The 27,191-nt window shown below is 37.9% G+C and overlaps 1 protein-coding gene across 9 annotated transcripts in view; it reads right to left on the minus strand.

Annotated features, from left to right (window-relative positions):
* Nucleotides 1-2,129: 2,129 nt before the first annotated feature.
* Ggnbp2 (gametogenetin binding protein 2) overlaps nucleotides 2,130-27,191 on the minus strand; it is a 31,605-nt gene continuing 6,543 nt past the window's right edge. The window contains exons 3-14 of one of the 9 annotated variants that reach the window (XM_006247050.5): nucleotides 24,198-24,278; nucleotides 22,760-23,013; nucleotides 20,368-20,466; nucleotides 16,463-16,588; nucleotides 16,262-16,375; nucleotides 9,093-9,296; nucleotides 7,988-8,162; nucleotides 7,708-7,902; nucleotides 6,520-6,667; nucleotides 5,235-5,509; nucleotides 3,863-4,111; nucleotides 2,135-2,766 (exon numbers count right to left, since the gene is read on the minus strand). In XM_006247050.5, the coding sequence (XP_006247112.1) occupies nucleotides 2,563-2,766; nucleotides 3,863-4,111; nucleotides 5,235-5,509; nucleotides 6,520-6,667; nucleotides 7,708-7,902; nucleotides 7,988-8,162; nucleotides 9,093-9,296; nucleotides 16,262-16,375; nucleotides 16,463-16,588; nucleotides 20,368-20,466; nucleotides 22,760-23,013; nucleotides 24,198-24,278 (2,124 nt within the window). In that variant the 3' untranslated portion in view covers nucleotides 2,135-2,562. Of the gene's footprint in view, nucleotides 4,112-5,234; nucleotides 5,510-6,519; nucleotides 6,668-7,707; nucleotides 7,903-7,987; nucleotides 8,163-9,086; nucleotides 9,297-16,261; nucleotides 16,376-16,462; nucleotides 16,589-20,367; nucleotides 20,467-22,759; nucleotides 23,014-24,197; nucleotides 24,279-27,191 lie in introns of all 9 variants that reach the window. The other 8 variants (XM_006247049.5, NM_001004273.2, XM_006247048.5 and 5 more) reach the window with 8 other exon arrangements.

Genomic DNA, 27,191 nt, shown 5'->3' on the forward strand with positions numbered 1-27,191 from the left:
ATCCTTAATGATTGCTGGAGAGGGGTAAGTAGTTCAAAGGTCAGGCACCAGCCTAGCAGTCACACAAGCCAAGTTGATGCAGTCCTAGGAGGCTGAGGCATCATGGTAAATTTGAGCTCAGTCTCAACTAGTGAGACCCTGACTTTAAAAGAAAAAGTAAATTCACTCGGGGCCAGAGATGACCCACTGCCTGGCCCTTCCAGAGGATCCTGGTTCAATTCCCAGCACTCACCTGGCAACTTACAATGATCTGGAGCTCCAGCTCTAGGGGACCCAACATCCTCACACAAACATACAGGCAGTCAAGAACACCAGTGCACATTTTAAAAATAGGAATAAAAAATTTTCACTTAAGAAGCACCCATTTGGCTATCCTTCATATAGCCACAAGGGCAATAATTAAAACTACTGCTTTTGTGGCTCTTACGTAGCCAGGAGTGTTAGTTCATCTGGCAGAGTAAATACCTAGTAAAGAAAACATAAGTGTATCTTTCCAAAGTTGTTTTGAGGGGTTGGGGATTTGGCTCAGTGGTAGAGCGCTTGCCTAGCAAGCGCAAGGCCCTGGGTTCAGTCCCCAGCTCCGAAAAAAAGAAAAAAAAAAGTTGTTTTGATATGTTGCTCAGTGATCTACAATCCATTTTAAAGACAATTCAGAAGTTGATCAAAGAAATGCCATCAACTACCTATGGTGTGGTGGCTCACACCTATAAATACATCATACATTAACAAAGCTGAGCTAAGAGGATCAACTTCAGTTCAAGGCCAGTCTGAGCTGCAGTGAGGCCTTACCAACAAAAGATGCCAAGGATGAAAACTGAACCTAAGCATCACCGTTACCCATTTGAAATCCAGTTGACAGGAAGCCCCTACAAGTCACTCCAGCTCCACTGCCCAGACATGATATCCTACTACTTTGGGGGCCAAGTGTTGTCACAGAGGCACAAAACCCTAACTATGCATTTGTGGGGCTATTCAACTTACTCTTGGGTATTGTGTGCTAAGGGCACTGGTATGCAAGTACCCAGGCACGTGTGTGTGCAGGGCAGAGTAAACTGGTGTGGTTCCTCCTAAACAGTCCATCTTTCTTTTATCACATATGTGGTGACACACATATTTAATGCCAGAACTCGAAAAACAGGCAGGCAGATGAGCTCAAAACCTGCCTAATCTACATGGCAAGTTTCTAAAACAAAAACAGACAAAAATACATGTACATACTTGTGAAGATATGCATGCCTCACGCAGCAAGAGAGAACAACTTGTGGGGGTCAGTTCTCTCCATGTGCATCCCAGGAACCGGACTTGGGTTTTGAGGGCTGGTGGCAAACACCTTCTCCCCATTGCATTACCTTATTGACCCCATCTTCTTTGAGACATGGTCTCTCTGTGGCCTGGAGCACCAGTCAGCAAGTCAGTAAGTCTCAGGATCTGTCTCTTGATGCCCAGCACTGGGGTTTTTCCTTTTTATCTGATTTTGTTTTTATTCTTTGACAGATTCATACTGTACGTATTTAGTCCTTTTCCTTTTAACCCCCATTACCCAGTCTTAACCTGTAGTGTGTTTTGGGAATGGAACTCAAGAGTCTTACAACTATCTTACTAATGGTCATCTCTCCATAATTGACCCGACCTATCAAATGGCAACAAAATACTATTTCTGGGAATCTCTCCCCTTCAGTACTCAAGACAGCTTGTGATAAGCCCTGAACTGTAAAGCCATACTGAGTTCATGTTGGAAAATGTAAAATGTAGTCAGCTAGCATGACTCCTTCCCTCCCAGCCTTAAAGGCTGAATACCAATATTCTGTTTTCATTCTTTTATGTCAATAAGAACCTCTTCTAAGGTGTTTCTGTTGCCTCTTTGGGAACTTCTAGTATGGCAATTCAAGTCTCATGAGAAAGGAAGATGCTAGCCAGTGTTTAAATGCATTTATTCTTTAAGAACAAGACTAGAAACTTTTTCCCAGTTATCGAGTCTCATCAAAGGAAGAATTCAGTCTTGGGCGACCTGAATCTCTATCCTCATCTGCATTTCATGCTCACTCCATCAACAATGGCCAAGTACACAGCTCACGAGTGGTAAATACTAAAGTGCCACCATACTGAGTAGAAACATGTACACCACATTCTACTATGCGTATTAATAAATACTCTTTATTTTAAATTTTGCACATTGCCTTTAACATTTTGTCCAGACGCTTTGCAAGTGGATGTCTACTGTAAACCATATATCCAGCTCACTGTCATTTCTGTACAGAAGTGTAAGTACAACATTACTTTTGCCACTAAGTTGCTTTAGTAAGTCTCACAGGAAGAGAAACGTTTAATGAAGAGATGGCTTAAATCATAGGCAGGCCTGCGTAGCCACGCAACTAAAGACACAAGCCTGAAGAAAGAACAAACGAATGAGGTTACCTCCACCGTCTCCCAAAACAAGGAATCACATTGATTTAAGATTTAAGGTAAAATTTTGCCAGAAGTCACTAAATTAGGAGTTTTTAAAAGAGAAGGCGCAGTAGTCATCTTGAGTGTTTCATTGAAAGACAGAGCTATTTTATTTATTTAATTTGCTCCAGCCGTTGTCAGCCAGCCACTACAAACGGGCCTCTTGTGGTCATTTAAGCGGCAGTATTTATTAAATTTCTCCTTCAGATGCTGTCGGTATTGTTCTCTATTGCTGTAGAAAGACTGGTTATTAGCCATAAATGACTGTATTTCATCTTGTGAGATAAAGATTTCCTCATCTGAAGTACATTCAGACTCATCCTGCAAATTAAAGCAGTAGTTAAGACCATGACAAAGAATGCAAAACACTATGGTTGGTGGGGCAACTAAAAATTAAAGCAGTCTAGCTTTTAGTTTCCACCCAGTCATACAATCTCTAACTGCATTGCTTACAGAATAAGCACCATGCAACCCATCTTAGAAACTAGAGAAAATAAAACCTAACTCAGCTTGGTTTCAAACACTGAATCTGTAATTATCCCCTATATACCTATGAGCCTACCTTTTACCATACTTCTCTGCCTTTAAAAGTGACTAATTAGAGATAGATGCAAATAATCACCAATTTTTAAATATGCAGACTTATCTTTAGCTGGTCCTACGTTGAAACTTTTATCTTTACAAATTAAGTAAAAGATGACTTTTTTTTAATCTTAAAGGAATGTTATATATAATCACCACTGAACTTTACAACATACACAAAAAAGAAATAATAAAATTCTTAATATTCCCAAAGACAGTTCCACAAGGACTTAAATGGCAGGATAGCAGTCTTCTTTCTTTCCTTTTCATGCTCAAGCACACGCTATACAGCGGACACTGGCAATCCAGTATAGTTAAATTAATCCCTTAGGAGGCAGTATCAATTTACCGCTCTCCCAAGGCCAGTTATACTTTCCTCCTAGATACCACTTGAAGGAATTATCTTGGAATGCGAGCCTTAGTTCAAGGTATTTTTTTATTGTTTTTGTTCTAGGAGTAGGGAGTATAGGAGGTTTAAAACAGGGTCTCATCCTAGGATGGCTTCAAACTCTTAAGTGGCTGAGCATGAGCCAAACTGTTAATCTTTCCTCACTCTTCCTTTGGGATACTGAAATTATACTTATTTAATATTCTTTCCCGATCTAGAAAGGTAAGTACTAAACTGCCACGTGGATAAATTTTGTTTACAATAACTCAGATTTCTAGACATGATGCCACTTCTTACTCTCCCAATGCTCTGAACTTTGAGACAAATAAAACAATGTGCTCCAGAAGTCACAGAAGTCATCAGTGAAAAATAGAAAGTCATCTGTTTCCTACCTGAAACCTTCAAATATCTCCCCCAATACACAGTAAGATATGGTGAACTACTTACAAGAAGTTCAACTAAGCTCTTGGCACCTTTTCCAGAGTCAGGACCAAATGACATTTCTGTAGGTTCTGTGAACTGTGGTACGTTTTTCCTATGCTCAAACCAAGGCAATGGCTGCCCACCCTTCTCAGTGCTGCAACAACTCTCAGGATGTGCATCTTTGGTCTTGTCACGGTGAAACACTGTGTGCATGGTGTTTCCTGAGGTCTCTCGATTACCTGGATCTGTAATACAGCTTCCAAGTTTTTGGATCTGAAACCAGGGCAAGAGATTTCCCAAAGAAAAGAGGGGAAAAGAGGGGAAAAGAACAGCACTTATTATCCAAGAAGCAACAGCAAACAGCCCAGGTGCCCAGTGAGCTCCAGCTTAGACTTCACAATCCAGACAAGACAGTCAATAATCAAAACAAACAAATTTACAGGACAGGGCTTGACAAGTCATAGCAGGTTAGCAACGACCACTGATATTTACATTCACGCCATTCAGCCCATGCTAACCTGCTATACAATCTTACTTCATCTTCATGGAACCTAAAACGCTCTATTATCCTACTTTGTGTAAAGAGAAAAACTAACAAATTTCTCAAAATTATATAGCTAATTAAAATAAAGCATTGGGACTAGAGAGATGGCTTAGCAGCTTAGAGCACCTGCAGAGGACCCAGGTTCAATTCCCAGCGCGCACATGGTAGTACAAAAGTCATTCTAATGGCCAATTCCCAAGAAACCCTGTACTCTCTTCTATCCCCTGCAGGGACCAAGCAGGCATGTGGTGCACAGACATAAATGAAGGTAAAATATTCACACACATAAAATAAACCTAAAGAAAAATAATCGCAAAGTATTATAAAAAGATTAGCCAGATGTACGATTCATTAGAACTTCCATACAAATGAACACTCCCTCCCCATATCCACACCCACAAAATGAGTAAGCAATGAAACTATACAAAACACTCACTCTTTGTTTTCTCAAGACAACAACTCACTCTGTAGCCAGACTAGCCTTGTACTCAGAGATCCGCCTGCCTCTGCCCTATAGTAGTGGGATTAAGGATGTGTCACCACTGTCCAGTTTAAAATACTCATTTTTAAAAAGCCCTCATCAGGAGCTGGAGAGATGGCTCAGTGGTTAAGGGCACTGACTGCTCTTCCAGAGGTCCTGAGTTCAATTCTCAGCAACCACATGGTAGCTCACAACCAGCTGTAATGAAATCTGATACCCTCTTCTAGAGTGTCTGAAGACAGCTACAGTGTATTTGTATATAATAAATATATAAATCTTGAAAACAAAAGCCCTATCAATTAACCTATGCATGCCAATTCAAGTAAGTTGTTTTCAACTGCAAAGATTTATAGTTGCAAATCACCACTTACATGTTCATCGCATTTCAACATCTTGCTTTTCTTTTTCTTCTTTTTATTTTTTCCTTTTGTGTTATTTTCTTCAGAATTTGCCCAACATTCAACACAACTGTCACCATCATCTTCTTTGTCTTCACAGTGATGGACACAGGGATCTTCACCATGTTCATCATGGTTACAAATCCCCTCGGTGCAGGCAACATCTGAACCTTCCCGAGAACCTGTCTCACTTCCTTCCATGCTAGATGAATATCCACAATCACTGCCGTTACAGTGTGGAGACATGCCTAAAACAGCAGGTGACAACAAACATAAACTCAGCACCCAGGGGGAAATATCAAAGTTTATTGCTTATAGAACATAATGAAAGCATGATTAGCATTTACATGTTTTGTGTCTTATAAAAAAAGAAATATTAAGTATCTGATGATCATATGATATTGAGGTAATAAAGCAACTTTAAAATTATAATTCCAGCAGGAAAGTGGTGGCACATGCTTTTAATCCCAGCACTTAATAGGCAGAGACAGGCAGATCTCAGAGTTTGGGATCAGCCAAGTCTACATAGTAAGTTCCAGGATAGGCAGGTCTAAAAAGGAACCCTGTCTTGAAAAGCAAAAATTACTAATTCCAGAGCTGAAAAGATAGCTTAGTGGTTAAGAGCACTGACTGTTCTTTCAGAGGTCCTGAGTTCAATTTCCAGCAACTGTATGGTAGCTCACAACCATCTGTAATAAGATCCGATGCCCTTATCAGGAGCTGGAGAGATGGCTCAGTGGTTAAGGGCACTGACTGCTCTTCCAGAGGTCCTGAGTTCAATTCTCAGCAACCACATGGTGGCTCACAACCAGCTGTAATGAAATCTGATACCCTCTTCTAGAGTGTCTGAAGACAGCTACAGTGTACTCACATACATAAAATAAATAAGCAACAAAAAACAACTAATTCCAAAAATCTCTAAAAACCCTTCTATTAGAAGAATATATTTGAATTTTGTTTTGGGGGAGGGAGGCTGGAGAGCTAGCTCAGTGGTTAAGAGTACTGGATGTTCTTTCAGAGGACCTGGGTTCTACATACTGGCACACAAGTGTCTGTAACTCCAGTTCCAATGGCTCTAACACCCTCACACAAACATATATGCAGGTAAAACATCAATATGTATAAAATAAAAATAAATAAATTATCTAAAAACAATTTTTTTTGGAGTCAGGGTCCTCTGCTACCTTAGTGCTGGGATTAAAGGTGTGTGCCACCTTGCCCAGCAAGAGTTAATTTTTAAAACCAATTCTTTACTCACCTTTCTTTATTTTAGGGGACCCCAAAAGATTGCCACTGCTAGGACAAGTACATGATGTATTTTCATTGGTAACAATTACTTCTACACAAGTATTACCATCTTCAGTGCTGCCACAGGCTTTGCAGCTATTTTCCATGAAGTCTGTTTCCTTTGAAGATGGACATTAAGAGACAATAAAAAGATTTACTTACACAGTGGCTGCATTTTAACTTCTAATTAACTAATTAAAATAGCAGTTATAGGTTAAAAATTTTAAGAGTATCCATATCAAAAATCACTGAGACATCCAGAGGCTCATGTCAGTAAGCCTAGCCATTTGAGACAAGAGGGCTGCTCCAACTTTTTGAGAAAGGGTTCCTTAGAGGCAAAATGTTTTATGCTCCTTTTCGCCATATTAAGACACTGCTAGTCCAGCCTTAGTTAGTGAAGACTGGGGCAACCAAAATGTACTGAAGTCATTGTATCCCCTTAGTTGTTAAACACTTAGCAAAAATCTTTTGTCCCATACCCTACACTTTGGTAACTAAATTAAGAACAATTTCACTTCAAAGAATGACTGAGACAAACTTTGCTTATTCAAACTTGTGTATTTAGCAGGTACTTCCCCAAAAATGAAAAGTCAATTTGTCACTTCAAAAATAAAACAAAGCAAAAAAACAAAACAAAATAAAAAAAAACACATAGTATTTGTCCTAATTTTTTAAAAAAAGCAAAAATCTCTTACATCTTGAGACAATGCCAGATATTGAAAGCTTACTTTTTTCTGAGATGAGGTTTCACTATGTTGACCTATCTTTAAATCTTATTCGATTAATAGAGAGTAGGCTTACAATTTTCTAAATGGTTTATGATATCCCCAGTTTATTACTTATTATAATAAATACTGCTTAAGTATAACCCACAAAAAGTTTGGGTACTTAAGAGATTGGGGTTCTAATTGAGAAGTGGCGGGTCAGTTACAAAAACAATAACCCATGTTTTGACTTTGTTATGAAGAAACAACAATCCAGCACACTGCCTTTATAAACAAGTGCATGCATTAAATGTTGTGATTTACCCATGATTTTGGAGGAAAAGTCATACAAATTATAAGACCTCGTATTTAAAAAAAAAAAAAAAGTAAAAAGAATAAAAATGCCCAAATCTACAGTCTTACCTCTACCAAAAGCAAGAACAACATATACATACCTTTTCTTGGCTTACTGCTTTCTCATCTGCTGTGTGTAAGGAAGCAGGACTATCACACACACACTTATTTTTTCGTCTGTTCTTCCGTTTTTGGCGTTTCTTTTCTTGCTTGAGTTCTCTAACTCGTTCTTCCTCTGAAAATTCCTCACAAAGTTGTTCCAAGCGGCTAATACCCTGCACTTTTTCCACAGTCATCTATTATAAAAACAAAGTTGAATGTGAAAAATCCAAAAGATTAGACTCATGATTAATAGAACCCCGTCAGAAGTGATCCACTTACTTCAAAGCTCTTACGTAAAGCATCAACACCAAGATAAAAGAGCATCTGCCACGTCTGCTCTTCCGCCCGTAGTTTTTGCCAGATTCGATGCAGTCGTTCATAAAGATGAATCCCCAAGCAAGTGAGAACCTCTTCTTGAGCTATATCTATTGTCTTAGCATGTCTTTCTCGTCGCCTGTTCAGAACAATCAAACATTAATTCTTAGAGTTTACTGAAATAGTAAAACCTGAAAATTCAGATTGTTAACACAGTCAGTCTATCTGACAATCAGACACACACACGGTTTTCACCAATAAGAAATATATATGCAAGTAAAACTGAATTCTAATACTGGTAAAACATTAAGATAATTCAGGAACTGGCTCTAAGAAAATAGGTCTTAGGGCTCAGAAGTGCCATGGAGCGGTTTCCCTCATAGATATGGTAGGCTCCTTTCAACTTCCAGCAAAATGCCAACTGTTTTTTAGTTGATTGGTAAGCTGGTTTGAGGAAGAATGGGAAAAAAGGCAATTCCAAAGTGATTCAATGACAGGCAAAGGCCTTCTAGGGCTAGTCTAGTAGGAATTAAAAAACTGCTAGATGACACTAGGAACTCAAAAGGGAGTTGACACACATAAAACCCAAAGGAAGAATGGGCTTGATGTAGCCTATGAAAAACCTATTTCTAATTTCTTATTCATAACAAAGCCAGAGATATTAATTTAGGCTCTTTTATAATTTAATAGTTATATAATACAATGAATTACATTCAATAAAGCATTTAACCCCCGTGCTGCAAAAACCTAACTTGTATGCAAAATTGTGAATAAAATCTAAACATGATAAAGCAGGATGTATGAAGAAATATTAATTTCAATCATTTTCAAGTAAAAATGTTAATCTATAATGAAAGTCCATCTCTTCTCCAAAACTAAGGAGCAGAGGACTAAACCAAAAACCAGAACACTTTTTCCATATTTTCATTCAATAAAGAAAGCATAATCTTTACAGCATACCTTAATGTGTACACTTATGTAGTGAGGCATAGGTGAGAGAAATAAACTTTGAGTAATAAAATGAAGCAAAGCGCTAGATAGCCCATTCTAGCAAACTACATACTCATACCCTCCTGCGAACTCTGGCTCAGCACGACCCAAGAGATGTGCAATGAAGTCTGTTTCACAGCAAACATGTATGTGTCGCTCATGCGGACAGCACCGCAAGCCTTCATAAAGGGCAGCACAGTAGCCCTTCTCTTTGCTGCAGTCAAGTTCGCCAATGAGGATATTGTATGCTCGGAGGACTTTATTTTTGCAATCAGTGCAAAACCTGTTTTAAAACAACAAACAAACAAACTTTCAAAATTAAGAATGGGGTATGACTATAGAGGCAGAGGCAGAGGCAGATGGATTTCTGAGAGTTCAGGGCCAGCCAGAGTTACAAAGTCTAAAAAATAATAAAAATAAGACAAAATAAAGATATCCACATTAAATGCAAATTTAAAGATTACATGAATGCAGCTTTGTCAACTAGAAATGACTTTAAACTAGAATATGGGCTCAAGTATAAAGATTTTAAACTTTAAAAATGGGCTTAAGGCAGATATATTCTTGTTTCAAAAAACACATGTGATTCCCCCGCCTCAAGTATATTCAAATCTAAGTATATACCACCATGACCCTCAGAACCTAATTTCTTTATTTCTGAATCCCAAAACAAGAAAGAACCTGGATAAAACACCAAGCTTACAATATTACTAATTGACTGTCGGAAGAGAGCTGTTGTGATGGAAAAAAAAATATTGACTCTCTCTGACTTAAATTCATTTCTCATGGAAACTTGGTGGTCACCTGCACCCATGGGCACACATCCATGGCTTCAGCCAAGTTTATGATGATGACTTATGACCAAGATCTCATTCTTCTTGCCTGAGGCTAGACCTATAATATAAAATAGTGAGACACTAGAGACACCTAGCAGACAATTGCTTACACTTAGTGTTCCAGGGCAACATTCTCTTCGGATGTCCTCTCTGACCTCAAGTTAAAAACAATCACTCAGAGAATCACCTAGGTTCAACCTCAGTTAATCTCAACTTCTTCTAGTTCTGGATTAAATATGAACCCAACTATTATAACTGACTTTCACCATCTTTTTGTAGGTCCTTCTAATTCAGTATCTTCTACCCTGGTTTAAGTTGCCTGAAAAAAAATTTTTTTTAAAAAAAAAGTATAACATAGAAGAGAGAAGACATAGTTTAACAACATAAAAGATAGCTTGCCAGGTGGTGGTGGCTGCATGCCCTAATCCCAGCACTCAGGAGGCAGAAGTAGACAGATCCAGAGGCATTGAGTTCCAGGCCAGCCTGGTCTATAGTGAGTTCTAGGCCAGCCATTACTACTAAGAGATAAGTGTGAGGTGTGGAGAGATGGTTCTAGAGCTCAATGTTTCCTTATCTTTCAAGAGGTTCTGAATTCAGACCCAGCACCAACACTGGGAAGCTTAAAAATACCTGCAACTCCAGCTATAGGAGATCCAATGCTCTCCTCTCACCTCTGTAGGTACTTGCACTCATGTGCACAAACCTACACATATAAACAAAACTAAAAGCAAAATAAATCTTAAAAAGAGAGCAAGGGAGACCTAGGAAATGAATCAGTGAGCAAAGAGCTTACTGTGTAACCATGAGGAAGGACCTGAGTCTGGATCCCTAGTACCCACATAAAAAGATGAGTTTGGCAGCACATACTTGTAACCCCAGAGTTTAAGGGCAAGAAAGGTGAATCTCAGGGGCTTACCCACTAGTCAATCTAACAAAATATCAAGCTCCAGGTTCAGTGAGTGACCCTGCTTCTGAGCGGGTGGTGGGGAGAGAGAATATTGATAGAGGAAAAACTTGATATTAACACCTCTAGCCTCTACATGTGGCCTTATGAGAATATGTAACTATACACACATGCACATTACATGCACAAACAGTTGGGGTGAGAGGCCTAATTACATTGCTTAGGCTGTTCTTGAATTCTTGGGTTTATACAATCTCCATGGCTCTGCCTCCCCAGAAGGTGGAAATAGCAGTGAGTATAGGTACAGTCTTGCACATCTTTCTGCTTTATCTTGCAACTATCATGGGCCAGGTCTTTCTGGTCCAATAGAAGATAATTATGTTTTTATGCTAAGTTAGAGGCTTCCTAAGCCTCTAAGGTTAGGAGGTAGTAAGACTGACAAGTTACAGTAAATCATTCATTCTACATCACTAATGCTTTGAAAAACATACATACAGAAATACAAAAATTAACTCAAAATGGATTCAAGGTACACATATTAAAACTTAAAACTATAAATCTCTTAGAATATAGGGGGACAATATCACAACATTGAACTAAGAAACAATTTCTTGGACATGGCACAACATGGATCATAACACAACAAAAGCAAATATACAACAGGGACTTCATTAAACTAAAAACTTCTAAGCTAGAGCTGGAGAGATGGATCAGCAGCTAAGAGTATTTGTTACACAGAAGACTGGGTTCAGTTCCCAGCACACACACAGTAGCTCACAACTTGTCTCTGCCTCCAATTCCAAGGGACCTGATGCTTCTTCTAACCTCCATGAGGCTCCTACACACACATAATTCACACACACTACTACAATAAAAAGTAAGGAAAAAAGAGGAAGCCAGATGGTCGTGGCACGAACCTTACTCCCAGCATTGGAAGACAGAGGCAGAAGGATCTCAGATATCTGAGTTTGAGGCCAGCCTGGTCTACAGGGTGAGTTCCAGGACAGCCAAGAACATACTGATAAACCATGTATCAAAAAACAAAACAAAGAAAACAAGAAAGGAAGAAAGGAAGGAGGGAAAAGGCAGAAAAAAGAAAAAGAAAAGGAATTATTAGTAACAGGAAACCACAGAATCAGGGAAAGTGTTTGGATAGCAATTAATATCCAGAATGTAAACAATTCCTATAAACAAGGCACAGTGTTTTACACCTGTAATCCCAACATAGAGGAAAAGGCAGAAGGAGCAAGCCAGCTTAGCCTACATAGAAATGCTGTATTAAAGCCAATCAAAGCCAAAAACCACGATTGTCATCATTCCTACTAAAATAGTTACTATTAATAAACAAAATGTCAAATGAACACCCAAAGGAAAAACCAGTGGTCATAGGAATGCAGAGAAATTACTGCTGCATGCTGGGATGGAATCATAAAAATGTCAACACACTGTGAATGGTGATGCACACCTTTGATTCCAGCACTCAGGAGGCAGAATCAGGTGGATCTCTGTGAGTTCAAAGCTAGCCTACTACTCTATGGAGAGAGTTCCAGGGAAGTCAGGGCTACTCAGTGAGAGCCCCCCGCCCCCCAAAAAAGCTAAATAAGACAAATATGAAGGTTCCTCAAAATAAAAACTTGAGGCAAATGAGACGGCTTGGTGGGTAAATGCACTTGCTGCCAAGACTGGAGTCCTGAGTTTAACTTTTAGGATCTATATGATAGAAGGGAACTGTGATGGTTTGTATATGCTCAGCTCAGGGAGTGGCTTGATTAGAAGGTGTTGGAGTAGGTGTGTCACTGTGGGTGTGGGCAAAAAGACCCTCGCCCTAGCTGCCTGGAAGTCAGTCTTCTATTAGGAGCCTTCAGATGAAGATATAGAACTCTTGGCTCTGCCTGCACCATACCTGCCTGGATGCTACCATGCTCCCACCCATGATGATGATGGACTGAACCCCTGAACCTGTAAGCCAGCCCCAATTAAATGTTGTCGTTTATAAAACTTGCACTGGTCATGGTGTCTGCTCACAGCAGTAAAACTCTAAGGCAGGAACCAATTACTAGAAGTTATCCGATGACCTCTGTATGCACTCTTTAGTCTGTGCATGCCCACAGTACACCAATCCAAGTAAATAAAATGTAATTTTAAAAAATAAAACTACCATGATTGAGGAATCCCATTTCTAGGAATAAATTATGTATGTTTTGCAAGCCCGCATTCACCATAGCAATATTTGTGATAACTAAGACATGGAAATAATCTATAGTTCATCAATAGATGAGTAAAGGAGATGTACTATATATATATATACATACATACACATATGTGTATATATATGTATATATATATAAAATATGGACATTATCCAACTTTTAAGAAGGAAGACAGCTACAGCGTACTCATATATACATAAAATAAATAAGCAAATATTGAGAAAGCAAGTGAAACAGATCCTCAAAAACAAAGACAAAGTTAAAAGTTGAGAGACAAGGTTCTGCAAACACTCTGACATTACTATACTGTCAAATATATTCCTAAGCAAACAGTACTATGTTGTCAATCCTTACAATTTAATCTAATCCCATAATAAACCCTATACCAATACTGTTACTATTTTTAGCCAGATAAAGTGGCATATCCCTTTAAGGACTGCACTTCAGAGGCAGAGGTAGGTGGATCTCTCTGAGTTCAAGTCCAGTCTGGTCTACAGTAAGTTCCTGGATAAACCAGGGCTACACAGAGAAACTCTGTTTCAAAAAATAAAACAAAACCACCACCACCACCACCACCACCACCCACCAACTATATTGTCTTAAAAACTTAGGCATGGCTCAGAAGCTAACATGTGTTGCTCTACAGGACACAGATTTGTTTTCAGCGCCCTCATCAGGGAACCCAACACCCTCCCCTAGCTTCTGTAAGCACTGCACGCACGTGATGTACAAACATATATTCAGTCCCACGTACATACACATAAAATAATGTAATTAATCTGAGAGAGCTCCATGTTACGTAAGGTGCTTCCTCGGCTTCCTCGGCTGAGTAATCTGAGTTCAAACCCAGAACCCGTGTAAAGGTGAAAGGAGAGAAGTGAGCCTCTCACCACCACAGAAGGAGCTGTGGTATAGGTATCCATGAACAAATATTATATTTACAAACAAACCAAAAAAGAAATGTCATAAAGCTTTAATGGGTAGAACAAATTCTATGCAATCTCAACTTCTTTTCTAAATATAAAATTACTCTTTTAATCAAAATTTTCTTCTCATTCTTAGGATATTTATAAAATACTCTACTATCACCTAATTAAAAGCCAAAATATAGGAAACTTTAAAACATTAAATTATTATACGACCCTAAGGACACTTTCAGGGTGAAGCAATTCATATTTAAGGAGGAAGGACAAACACTTTATGTCATTTAGTCTCCCCTCTCAAATTCAAACCATCAGTATATTGTCTACATTTTGAAAACCAATCAAAAAAGGCAAAGATGAGAAAGTTTATAACAAAAAAAAAAAAAAAAAAAGGAGCTGAGTATGCAGTTCATTAATTCATGACTTTTTTTTTTTTTTTTTGAGCTGAGGACCAAACCCAAGGCCTTGCGCTTGCTAGGCAAGCACTCTACCACTGAGCTAAATCCCCAACCCTTCATGACAATTTTTAAAACATGAATTTGGGGCTGGAGAGATGGCTCAGCAGTTAAGAGCACTGACTGCTCTTCCAGAGGTCCTGAGTTCAATTCCGAGCAACCACATGGTGGCTTACAATCATCTATAAATAAAATAAATAAATCTTTAAAAACAAACAAACAAACAAAAAAAAAAACATGGATTTTTTTTTTTTTTGGTTCTTTTTTTTTGGAGCTGGGGACCAAAAACATGGATTTTTGTTAGCACATGTGTTTATAATTCTTTTTGTTTTTCGAGACAGGGTTTCTGTGTAGCCTTGGCTGTCCTGGAACTTAACTCTGTAAACCAGGCTGGCCTGGAACTGGCTGGCCTCAAACTCCTCCTTTGCCTGCACCTGTCTCCCAAGTACTGAGATAAAAAGCATAGCCACCAGGCTATAACTCTTCTTTTTTAAAGTGAACCCGAGGGGTTGGGGATTTAGCTCAGTGGTAGAGCGCTTGCCTAGGAAGCGCAAGGCCCCAGGTTCGGTCCCCAGCTCCGAGAGAAAAAAAAAAAAAAAAAAGAACAAAAAATAAAGTGAACCCGAGGCCAAATGTAACAAATCTGTAATAGCAGAGCTTTCCCAATAACACCAACAAAAAAACAGTATCCACTAGATGTTTCCTTTACCAGTTTCTCTCCTTCCTAAGGGATTCCAAATGCTAAGGACACTTAGAAAGTTCCTTTGTAATAGTATTATATAAAGAAAACTATGGGGCTGGGGATTTAGCTCAGTGGTAGAGCGCTTACCTAGGAAGCGCAAGGCCCTGGGTTCGGTCCCCAGCTCCGAAAAAAAAGAACCAAAAAAAAAAAAAGAAAACTATGAGGTTACAAGAAACAGATATATTCTAACTCTAAATATTTAAAGATTCTAACAAATAATTACAGAAGATGTATCTCCAATGAGAAATCAAAAAGCTTTTGGGGTGAAACACGGTCTCCTGTCTCCCAGGCTGCCCTGAACTCACCATCACCTTGCCTCTCCCTCCCAAGCACTGGGATTGCAATATAGTTTAACCAGGCCTAATTTATGCTAGGGCTGGGGGTCAAACCCTTCATGCATGTTAGGCAAGTACTTTACTAACTGAGCCACACAACTCTAGGCTGAAACCTGCTAATTTAATTTTGAAAATCTATCAAGCATGATTTTATTACAAAAAACCCAGGAATATTATACTTTCCAAAGTGATTAACTATACTTCAATAGATTCAGTCAACCCGTGTTTCATGAAAGACCAATCTGGAACAAATAGTAAATATTTTAAAAAAGAAAAAAGAAAAAGAGAAAGACAAAAACCAGAGAAACTGTTTCTATGATTGAGAATAAGTACAAACTACTTATGTAAAAGTGCAGAGTTTGACTCCCAGCAGCCATGTCAGGTAGCTCACAACTCCCTGTAACTCCAGCTCGAACTACCCCAACATCACCTCTGGTTATAAGCTACACAAATGTGTGTGCGCACACCCACGCACAAAGTTTAAAATGGAAACAACACTGGTCATGGTACGTGCCTTTAATCCCAGCACAAGAGACAGAGGCAGGCATGATCTACATAATAAATTCCAGACAGCCAGGGATCATAGAAAGTCCCTGTCTCAAAACAAACAAACAAAAAAACAAGCTAATAATTATAAGAATAGGTCTTTAAAAAGAAGACACAAAAAGACTAACACTCAAAGTCACTTCATAAAAAAATTGCCTACCATGACTCCTAGTGCACATATTAACAGGACAACTGGAATACTGGAAGCCTGTCACTGGACTAGCCAGTGTCAGGCTACTCTGAAGGTCAGACATTAAGATACCCTCCCCACTATATCATAATGACTTTTGCACTTACCTGTGCTTTCGAAGATACGTTTCTAGTGTTTCTAAAAGACAACTAGAGTCAATTAAAACTACTTCATCCCTGCATTCCTGGGACATTAGTTCCCAAACATCCATCCAACATCCTCTGTAAAAAGAATAAATATTAGTGAAAAGGAGGTATACATGAGGTAAAAGGTTTAAAAAGGCAGAATAAAGGATTGCTTGGTTTTACCTGGCTGTTCCCTGGAAAGGTCCATAATGGAAAATGATCCTACACTTGCTGTCCTTCCTGTGGTCTTCACTACTTCTCTTATCTGTACTTAACTTCTCTGAACTGACACTGCTACTGCTCCCTTCACTGCAGTACAGTATGGTACAAGGCTTAGTGACACTGAGATAACCTGAAGAGATAATCTCTAAGGTCTATGTTAAAATCATGAATTCTTTAACATATTACGGTATTAGTAGATAAATCTGCAAATTTGAATAATAAATTATATATTTAACCATAATACATTGTTACTTAATGTGTTTCACACATTTACATCAAACACTTGACTATCAAGTTTAGTTGATACAACTTAACATTATTTACAGTTATAAAAATAAAAACTCATTTATATATTAAGCATTTTACAAGCAAATATACTTCAAATGTTCTAAAGCCAAATGGCACTTAAAAAGTGATAGTCTTTTCACCTATTAAACATGGATCAATCTTTAACCAAGTGAAAATTCTTTTAATGTGATCATTAAATGATTAAATCACTCTTATTTACAGCTAGATCTAGCAACAAAACTTTGATTTCCAAGTAGCCGTGAAAGTCACATATTAATCTAACAAAGTACGTAAATTTTATAGTTAATAAAAGTAGCATACTAAGATGAATACTCTAAACAGCCTAAATTAGTGAGTACTACATACACACATAATTTCTTTACACTTACTGAGAACTTCCTAGCCCCTCCTCCCAGACCAGTTTCAGTGACACTGGTCATGCATGTTGGCTGTGTGGCAGATGTGCATTCCTACACAAATGTCTGTCTATATTCCACTCAGGGAGAGTCTTCTAGATTTTTTTTACTACTTCTGAACTGGCTCCTGCCTGATCTTCTACAGGTCTCATTACAATCCTAGAAATTCAATGTCACACCTCCTTAAGATGGTAAGACCCAAGTCTTTTCATAGCTAAATAAGAATTTCTCAACTTTCAGCTTAACAGGTCATTATACAATTGAGCACTTTAATCCCACTAAGGGGAAAGATCAAATTGAGGTTCAGTTCTACCTACTTTGACAATGAAATGTCAACTTCTGCTCTATCTTGCATGTTAAATACTGTCTCAAGTCTCACATTCCTCTAATGACAGTTAACCTACCACTCAAATCAGAATCTAGGCCTTATGCTCTGTATGTCTCCTTTAAGACATGCTTTCTGAAGAATTTCAAAGTCACTTCCTTCTTCTACTCCTGTACTTTCCATCTAAGGCTTAACACAGTACAACCTTGTTTTCATTTTCTATCCACTCCAATCTAGATTCTGCATTTACTCAACCACCATTGTTTACAACAGTGCTGTAAACCAGTGTCTGTTCTGGGGTCCTCAGTGACTAAGGAACATTCAGTATGCTGACCAGACCAATCTGAGACATCCTTCTTTGGTCCCCTCCTACCCATCCAGCCATACTCTTCTGATTAACTGAAACCTCCTATCTTCTCTGCTCTTGCTCTACTTTCTCTCTACATTGTTTTACATTCTGTGTTCTCAAAGTATCCTTAACTGCTAACTTCTCACCTACAAGTCTGGCCTGGATCTTTCTTTCAGATACCAAACTTCCAAACAACAACAACAAAAAACCTAGGATTTACTTGCACAGCTAAAAGAACATTCTCAGTAAAGGCAACTCAACCACTGTTCTTTATAAAGCTGGAACCCAGTGAGTATACTTTTCTTGGAAAAACATTTGATTAAAAATCTGAGGCTAGGGAACAGGGAAGAAACATAAAATGAAGACTTAACAGTAAACAATTGTGGAAGCCTTTCAAAGTACTCTACCTACTCCAGGTATTCTGAGTAAACAAGACTATACTCACTGACTACTATCTACACACACTGGGAAATAACTAAAGCTACTTTAGTTGGACTACACTACCCAAGATCAACTAGCTCCATTACATTAATTTCACATTCAATCAACAATCTTCAGAAACCATTTGATTTTCCATGTAGAGATGCTGTACTTGAAAGAGAACATGAAGTTTGTGGAGACTTACTTATTTTTGTAAGCTACAAGATATGAAGATGTAGCCTCATAGACAACTGACAAAAAAGCAAGTCACTGCAGAACCAGAGTAGCAGTTGGAGCAAAACAGGAAGAACTGGTCTTCACAGGAAAACAGCAGTGAGAACAGGTATGTAAGGTGCTGGGCTATCTACTGCTTTTTATTAGTCTTCAATAAACAACCACAAAAGAAGAAAACAAAATCAGCTCACTTTCTAATGAGAAAATGACGACTGAAATGAACATTTAGAAAGGACTCCTCTAACAAATACAGAAAAAAAACAAGTATTAAAGACAGATGCGGTAGTTAGTCCATGCCTGCTGTCTCAGTACTAGAGAGGTACTAACAGGATCAGGAGCTCAAGGTAATCTTCCACTATACAAACTATACAAAAAGTTAGAGGCCAGCCAGAACTACATGAGACCCTGTCTCCACAACCACAGTAACAACAACAACAACACATTCCACAAGGATATGAAGCTTGAGAACTACTGTAAAACTGTAAACTGTACAAATGTTCATTGGTTTCAGAGTACTCTGTATTTAGATACTATGGAATATATGGGTGTTGTTCAGATCCTACCTCAAACAAATCCAAAAAGATATTTTTAAGCACCACAAGTGAATCTGAGTATCAGCTGGGTATCAAATTATAATTAATTCCAATAGGTGCTATACTACTGTAGGTATGAAAGAAAATATTCATAGTTTTAGAGACCCATGTCAATGGAGAATGGCAGGATGCCTTGAAGTTTCTTTAAATACTTCAGCAAAGAAAAAGGCAAACAGATGAATGAAACAAATGTTTCAAAGTTTGTTAAGTGTTGAATCTAAGTAAGATACACAGGACTGCAGGAGTCCCTGCAGTGTCCACTTGTATTCAGGAGGCTGAGGTTGGAGCATCTTTTGAGCAGAGTTCCTGACAAGCTAAGGTGATGATGCTATCTCAAATAATAAAGTCTCTACTTCATGATCTTTCTACTTCTCTGAATTTCATAGCTTTCATGATTTTTTGTTTATTTTTGTGAGACAGGATCTCACTATATCGTCCTGACTGGCCTAGAACTTATTATGTAGATCAGGTTAGCCTCAACTCACAGGGATTTGCCTGTTTCTGTTTCCAAGTGTTGTGCTACACACCAAGTCCTAATGAAAAAAATTTTAAATATGTTTTTCCTGGGCATGGAAAAACCTGGATATTCAGGTCTTTATTTTAGAGGGAAATAAGTCTATAAAATGGCTCCAATGACAGAGATATTTAACTCAGAACAGTTTTATATCACCTTATTCTTCCCCAAAATTTATTTCAAACTCCCTATAAATTATGCTGACTCTATCCTCCCCAAGAATACTTGGGGCAAACCAGCAAACAACTGTGGCACTGTGCCAGAAAATGAGGGCAAACCAGTATTGTGTGTCCAACCAAGAAAACTGAAAATTAGTTACACAAATACACATCACCATAACTGAGTAAGGCTTTTTTTTTTTTATCTTTAATAAAATACATTGTCTACTTTTTGAAAAAGTATTTAGGAAACCTAAAAATAAGAAAGACGAAAACAATTTAAACATGATGGTTACAAATCAAATAATATTACTACTTTGAAAACTTTAAAATTAGTGACATAAATTTCTCAAAATTCTTATCTCTTGAAACATAAAGGAAAAAAACTTAACTCAGTGACCTTATAGTTTCAATTCAGAAAGATCCATAGAACCCAAGAACATGCTATCTTGACATTTGTCAGAATGTAATCCAATTAACAAAACTAGCAAGTTATCCTTTTTATTAAATATGACTAATATTAATCTACTTAACATTGATAGAACATTTTGACATTTATTTCTACTTACCCCAAAGGTTTAGGTTTGTGTGTATCTAAAGAGTGTAACTGACATCTCTTGTTCTTCTTACTTTTTGGAATAGCATCTATCATATCATTTAGTTTGGACCTAGTAAAAAAGAAGCCATTAAAGGTTTATCATTTCACTTTCAAATTTTAAAATTTTCTATTAGCTGCCCTTTTGTGAGAAGGTATATTTAACAGAGACATCACCTTCCCTGACTTTGTCTCTGTAGTAAATACACAAAGCAGTCTACACTTATTTTCCCTCTCCATACCTAGCCAGTTCAGTTGGCTCAGTGCCTTCTTTCCCTAGACTACAACTCTTTTTTTTTTTTTTTAAAGATTTATTTATTTATTATATATAAGTACACACTGTAGCTGTCTTCAGATACACCAGAAGAGGGCATCGGATCTCTTTACAGATGGTTGTGAGCCACCATGTGGTTGCTGGGAATTGAACTCATAACCTCTGGAAGAGCAGTCGGGTGCTCTTAACCGCTGAGCCATCTCTCCAGCCCTAGACTACAACTCTTATACTGGTAGCTATCGGTCTGTCTGATACTCCGATATTTTAGACATTGTTTACATGACTTTCACCCATCTTCCTTTCCCAAATGTTATATAAATACTATTCTTGAGAGGTAAACTGCAGAAATTTTATATGAATAAACAATGTTGGACTATCAAGACAGCTCAGGGGTAAAGAAACTTGCTGCCAAGTCTGACGCCTTGGGACTCACATGGTGGAACTGGCTCCCTAAAGTGTCCACGGACCTTCACACATGACCTATGGCATGTGAGCATACACACGAGTACTAAATGTAAAAAATATACTGAATGTATACAGAATACACACATCCTACATCCAATTAATTAGCAAAGCGTATCAACTTTCATAACCCTAATAGAGATCTACACTTATATCCCTTGCCCAACCTACCAACCTCTAGCTTAATCAACTTCAATTTCCCAAATGGTTCCATACTGCCACCATTGCCTTTTACATTCTAGGCTTCACTTACAAGAGTAATCAATCCTTTTAATTCAGAATATCAGATTATGCTACTCCTCTGTTAAAAAACTCTAAAGCTGCTTCTACTTCAAGCTGGAGCTGGAGCTCAGAGGTATTGCATTTGCCTAAGTCTTAAGATCAGTCCCCTGAACTTCAAAATAAATTTCAAACAAAACAAAACAACAACAAACTGGAAGTCCCTACCACCTCCATTAAAACTCTTTTAATGACATTTACATATGTATGTATGCATACATGTATGTGGGTGAGTTCAAGCACACATGGAGGTCAAACAAAAGTGTCTTGGAGCTGGTTCTTTCCTTAAACCATGTGGGTCCTACTGAATCCATTAGTCTTGACAAGAAGTACCTTGGTCTGCCTAGACTACTTTATACCACAAATCTAAAAATCATCACTAAAGCTATCCCTCCCTTATCGACCTATACAAAAATCCTATTTACTCAGTCCTCAAAAGATTTCAGGATCCTATCATTTCTTGGTATCTTTATCACCTGTAACTGACATTGTATTCCCTACTTAACACTGAAGAACCCATTTCTTGATTTCTGTATCTACCCTTGTACTCTCTTCATGATATTTTCAATACAATACTATAGGCCAAATTTCAAGGGAGACTGTGTTGTTCATCTCTGAAAATTCTCCAAGCTTCCTGTGTACTCAAGAGTTCTAACCTTAGCATGACCTATACGGCACTGACGACCACAACTGAATCTTTATTACTCCTCTGATCTCATCTTTTATGACTGTTCTCCTCACTCAGCAGACTTTAACCAACACACTCTCGTTGTTCCTTAGACATGTCAAGAAAATTCTAACCTCTGAACCTTTATGCTTACTATTCCTTTTGTTCCTTCATCCAGACAGATGTAGGATCCCTCCCTTTACTTATTTCTTTATCAGAAGCCCATTGCCAGATCACTCTTCATATTACTTTAGTCCACTCATTCTCTGTTACCCACCCATCTTTCTGTTTTCTCTCTTTTTATTTAAAAGATTTATTTATTTATTATATACAAATACACTGTAGCTGTCTTCAGACACACCAGAAGAGGGCATCAGATCCCATTACAGATGGTTGTGAGCCACCATGTGGTTGCTGGGATTTGGACTCAGGACCTCTGAAAGAGCAGTCACTGCTCTTAACCACTGAGCCATCTCTCCAGCCCTACTGTTTTCTTTTTAACTTATACTTAATACATTATTTGCTTAGTCTCTCCATATGAAATCAGAAACTAGAGGCTACTCAATAAAACTGCTAAATTCAGTCTTTGCTCTAACCAAATATAGAGGTTTCCCTTCATTGAAAGACCTTATTGTTATAAAGTTGTTTGAAATAAAAGCACTCTTCTTAATTAACTATACTTACCCATGTACATAAAATAATGTATAAAGCTTTTTTGCATCAGTCATGCAGCTTCGAGTCAAAGATAGTACTCCCTTGGGCCCTACTGTCAGGGGTTCAAGGGCAGGATTTCCAGACTCTACAAGCTGAGAAAAGAGGCGTTCCACACTGCGACGACAACCAACACATGGGACAAGCTGAGAAAGTGCACTCAAGACTTCACGTGATGTTACCACCATGGCAATACTTAAATCTTGTTGCTTAAGCATACTATGTCGCTGAAAGGGAGAAAGAAAAATGAAAATTTCTTAAGATATAAAACTACTCTTCTATTACTGTTGGCTTCTATCTTTGGGAAAGAACCAGGCCTGCAATTAATAACTAATAAGCTAGCATACATGAATGTAACCTACTAGTTATGACAAAGAACAAAAATGAATGGAAACCACAGCAACAGAGAAATGGGCAAAACCCCGCTAAGTAACTTCTTCTACTTAAGGAAGGTAACAGTTATGTTACAACTAACACTTCCAGAAAGATAATGAGAAAAGAATATTCAAGTATTTCTTCATTTTTACCATTAACTTTTCAAAATGATCTTTAAAAGTAAAGAGTTCTTAAATAATCTAACAACTCATTTCCTATTATCTTAATCATGTATTTTTGAGAATTTAAAAAGTATCTTATGTCTAAATAAATATACAAAAATTAAGAAATTCACATTGTAGGACTGACCTTAAATATATATTTAAAAATATATATGGTATATATATATTGGTGGTGCAGGACATCAAACTCAGGGCCTAACACATGCTGGACAAATACTCTGGCACCAAGCGACATCCCTGGCCCCAACAAGTTCTTAATAAAATGTTGCACACCCTATCTTATAAAAACTAAGAAAGATGACCTGATAAAATCAAAGACTTTTAGACCTGTAAAATGTGAACACAACCCAATTCGTTCACATGAGTAATCTATAAATCAGGTACATAACTATATTTACTGCCATAGTAAAAATGAAATCAACTTCAGTACACTATTAATACCTGAGCAAAAGCCTAGGTTTTAAAAAAAAATGACAAGAAAAAAAAACTAATGTGTGGTGAGAGACAAGTTTTTAATTCCAGCTCATTTGAGGCAGAAACAAGCAGATCTCTGTAAGTGCAAGGCAAGTCTACTCTACATAGAGTTCTAGTCCAGCCAGAACCACGAGATTTGCTCTCAAACAAACAAGTAACAACAAAAAGAAATTAGAAGTTATAGCTAAATATAAAATTTAAAAAAAGGGGGTTGGGGATTTAGCTCAGTGGTAGAGCGCTTGCCTAGCAAGCGCAAGGCCCTGGGTTCGGTCCTCAGCTCTGGGGGAAAAAACAAAAAACAAACAAAAAATTTTAAAAAAACAAACAAACAAACAAACAAACACACACATGACTGAAAACAACGATTTAAAAACTATTACCTGAATAAACTGCTTTAGTTGTGCACCATTATTCTGATGCCCATCAAGATTTAAAACATTGTCAGGAAATTCCATCACCATCTTAAAAGGCAAGCAAAACAGATATCACTCATCGGATTCTTTGTACACATTCTACAGCATTCTTTATAAAATATTAGGACAGAAACATCTATAAAGCTAGACTGTCTCCTGCAAAAAGGGGTCCTGATATTCAGTATACAAATTTTTCTATTTTAAAATTTCACACACAAACACATGCGCATGTGTGTTAGAGGACAACTTGCAGGAGTCAGCTTTTTCATTCCATAACATGGATCTTGGGAATCAAATTCTCTCTGTGGACACATACCTTTACCTGCTGAGCTGCCCCATTGGCCAAAAGTATATAAATTTCTAAAGCCAGACATAGTGTGGTCATTAGGACCAAAGGCACTAAAGTCAAACACATAGTAGAAATCCAGGCTCTGGCACTTAAGAGTCTGTCAAGACTCTGGGCAAGTTATTTAACCCCTATATTACCTTACTTGTAAAACAAGATTAATAATTTCTAGGATCTACTTCATGGAGCAATTGTAAAAATAAGTTGTATTTTCTAAAGTAGTAGTGGACACTAATATTTAATTAGATACAAGAATTGAGTGAGATGCTTATAACTGTGGAATAGAAGACTTTTATTTGTTAAAATTAATTTGGGGGCCAGTGAGCTGGCTCAGGTGGCCATCGAGGTGTTTGCCATCAAGCCTGATAATTTGAGTTTGAACCCTGGAACCTAAATGGTGAAAGGAAGAGGATAAACTTCTCAAATTGTCTTTTAACTTCTAATGTTCACTGTGGGACATCTGACCCACCCCCCACCCCAACAAAGAAATGGTATTTTGAAAACTAAGACATATTTTGATATGGGATATAGTTCGGCAACAGAATAGTAGCCCAGCTAGTACTAACAATCTACTAAAGGTTCTAGGTTTAATTCCCAACTACACACACACACACACACACACACACACACACACACACACACACACACTCACTCACTCACTCACTAGTAACTTAGAACTAGCATTTATGTAACTTAGTATCTAGTATTTAGTAAAGGTCTGTGCTATGTATAATGAAAAAGGAAGTACTGAGGTATTTATTCAGTTATTAAAAACTACTACCGGGGCTGGGGATTTAGCTCAGTGGTAGAGCGCTTACCTAGGAAGCGCAAGGCCCTGGGTTCGGTCCCCAGCTCCGAAAAAAAAAGAACCAAAAAAAACCAAAAAAACAAAAAAACAAAAAAAAAAAAAAAAAAAAAACTACTACCAGAGAAACTTAAGAGGCTTCAGTGTGTGACGATATAAATTAGTAGTTTCACTCATCTGTAACATTACAGATTTTAAAATCCATGAAGTGGAGGGAGGGCAACTCCAGCTCCAAGGTATCCAATGTCTTGGATTCTGCTGTACTATACTCATGTGCACATATGCACCTACAGGCACACCAGCACATGTGAGTAAGACTTTTTTTTTTTAAATCTGTGAAGTTATATATCAACCAAGGAGAGAGCTTAAGGTAAGAAATAGGAAGCATCATAAATTCAGAGACAGGTGAAAATGTATGCCTTCAAAACAGTAATATATGCACATATGCACAGGAGTGGAGAGATGGCTCAGCACTTAAGACAACTTGTTCACACAGAGAATCTGAATTCTATTCCAGCACACACATGGCAGCTCACAACTGTCCGCAACTCCAGTTTCAGGGGATCCAATACCCTCTTCTGACCTCTGAGGGCACCAGGCACACAAGTTATGCACAGATATATGTATATATATTTCACACCTGTCTTAACTAAAACAATGTAAAAAATATCAAACATACAAGGGCAAACTTTTCCCAGATAACAAGGGCTTCAAATTCCTATATACCCAATGAGTCAAGATAAAGAGAGCCATTTGAGTTTGCAAAACAAGAATAATAAGACCCACTTCATTGACTGCTGCCTTAAAAAGATCCTTCCCAGGCTGGAGGCGTGGAGTAGATATATGCTTGCCTAGCATGCTCAGAGCTCTAGGTTCAATCCCCAACATTGCATAAATCCTCATGTGCATACAGACACAAGCCTATATAATCCCAGCATTTAAGACAGGAAGACCTGAAGTTCAAGGTCATCCAGAGGATTTCAGTCTCACACACTCAAAACTGCATAGACAATTTTGCATGTATATAGCTTACCTTATAGAAAAAAAAGAGTTGCCTCAAACTCCTGATCCTCCTGTCTCCACCTCCCAAGTGCTAGGATTACAGTTATGAGCTACTGTGTGAGGCTTTCTTTTCCAAGTGTGTTTCAATACACACACTTATCAAGGAGTCAATGCTCCCTGCTTCCAATTCTACAGTAAGTTTATCACCTTGTAAGACTAGCTTCCACCTCAACACAGTTTTTACTGTTTATAAAGTTTTTTCAGGAGAAGGAACGCTTCTTCAAGCTGCATAGACACTAACACTGGACACCCAGAAAGATGCTCAACCACCAAAGCAGCAGCCAATGATACAGATTTGTGGAGTGTCACACCAAAAATGAAATAAAATCCAGGGATTCAATCAGATGTAGAAAATGTGGATACAGAATAATGTACAAGAAAAGGATTAAAAGATTGGTGGGTTTTGGGGGGCTGGACAAATAGCTAGGCAGTTAAGAGCACTGACTGCTTTTCCAGAGATCCTGAGTTCAACTCCCAGCAACCACATGTTGGTTTACATGTTGGGATCCAACTGCAACAGTGTACTCACATATATAAAATAAATAAATCTTAAAAAAAAAAAAGGATTGGTGATTTTTCATGCTCAATGAAATGGGGGGAGGAGTTCAGGAGTGTCTTCATTCATACATTTGCCTCATTGATGTTTCTCTTTAATATATAGCATTTAACTTAGTTTACTTAATGACTACAACTGTATACCGATGATTTCATTTTAGAAATGAATGCAATTGTATTTTAATACTTTGTA

This window comes from Rattus norvegicus, chromosome 10, assembly GCF_036323735.1.
Source record: "Rattus norvegicus strain BN/NHsdMcwi chromosome 10, GRCr8, whole genome shotgun sequence".
Lineage (NCBI taxonomy): Eukaryota > Metazoa > Chordata > Mammalia > Rodentia > Muridae > Rattus > Rattus norvegicus.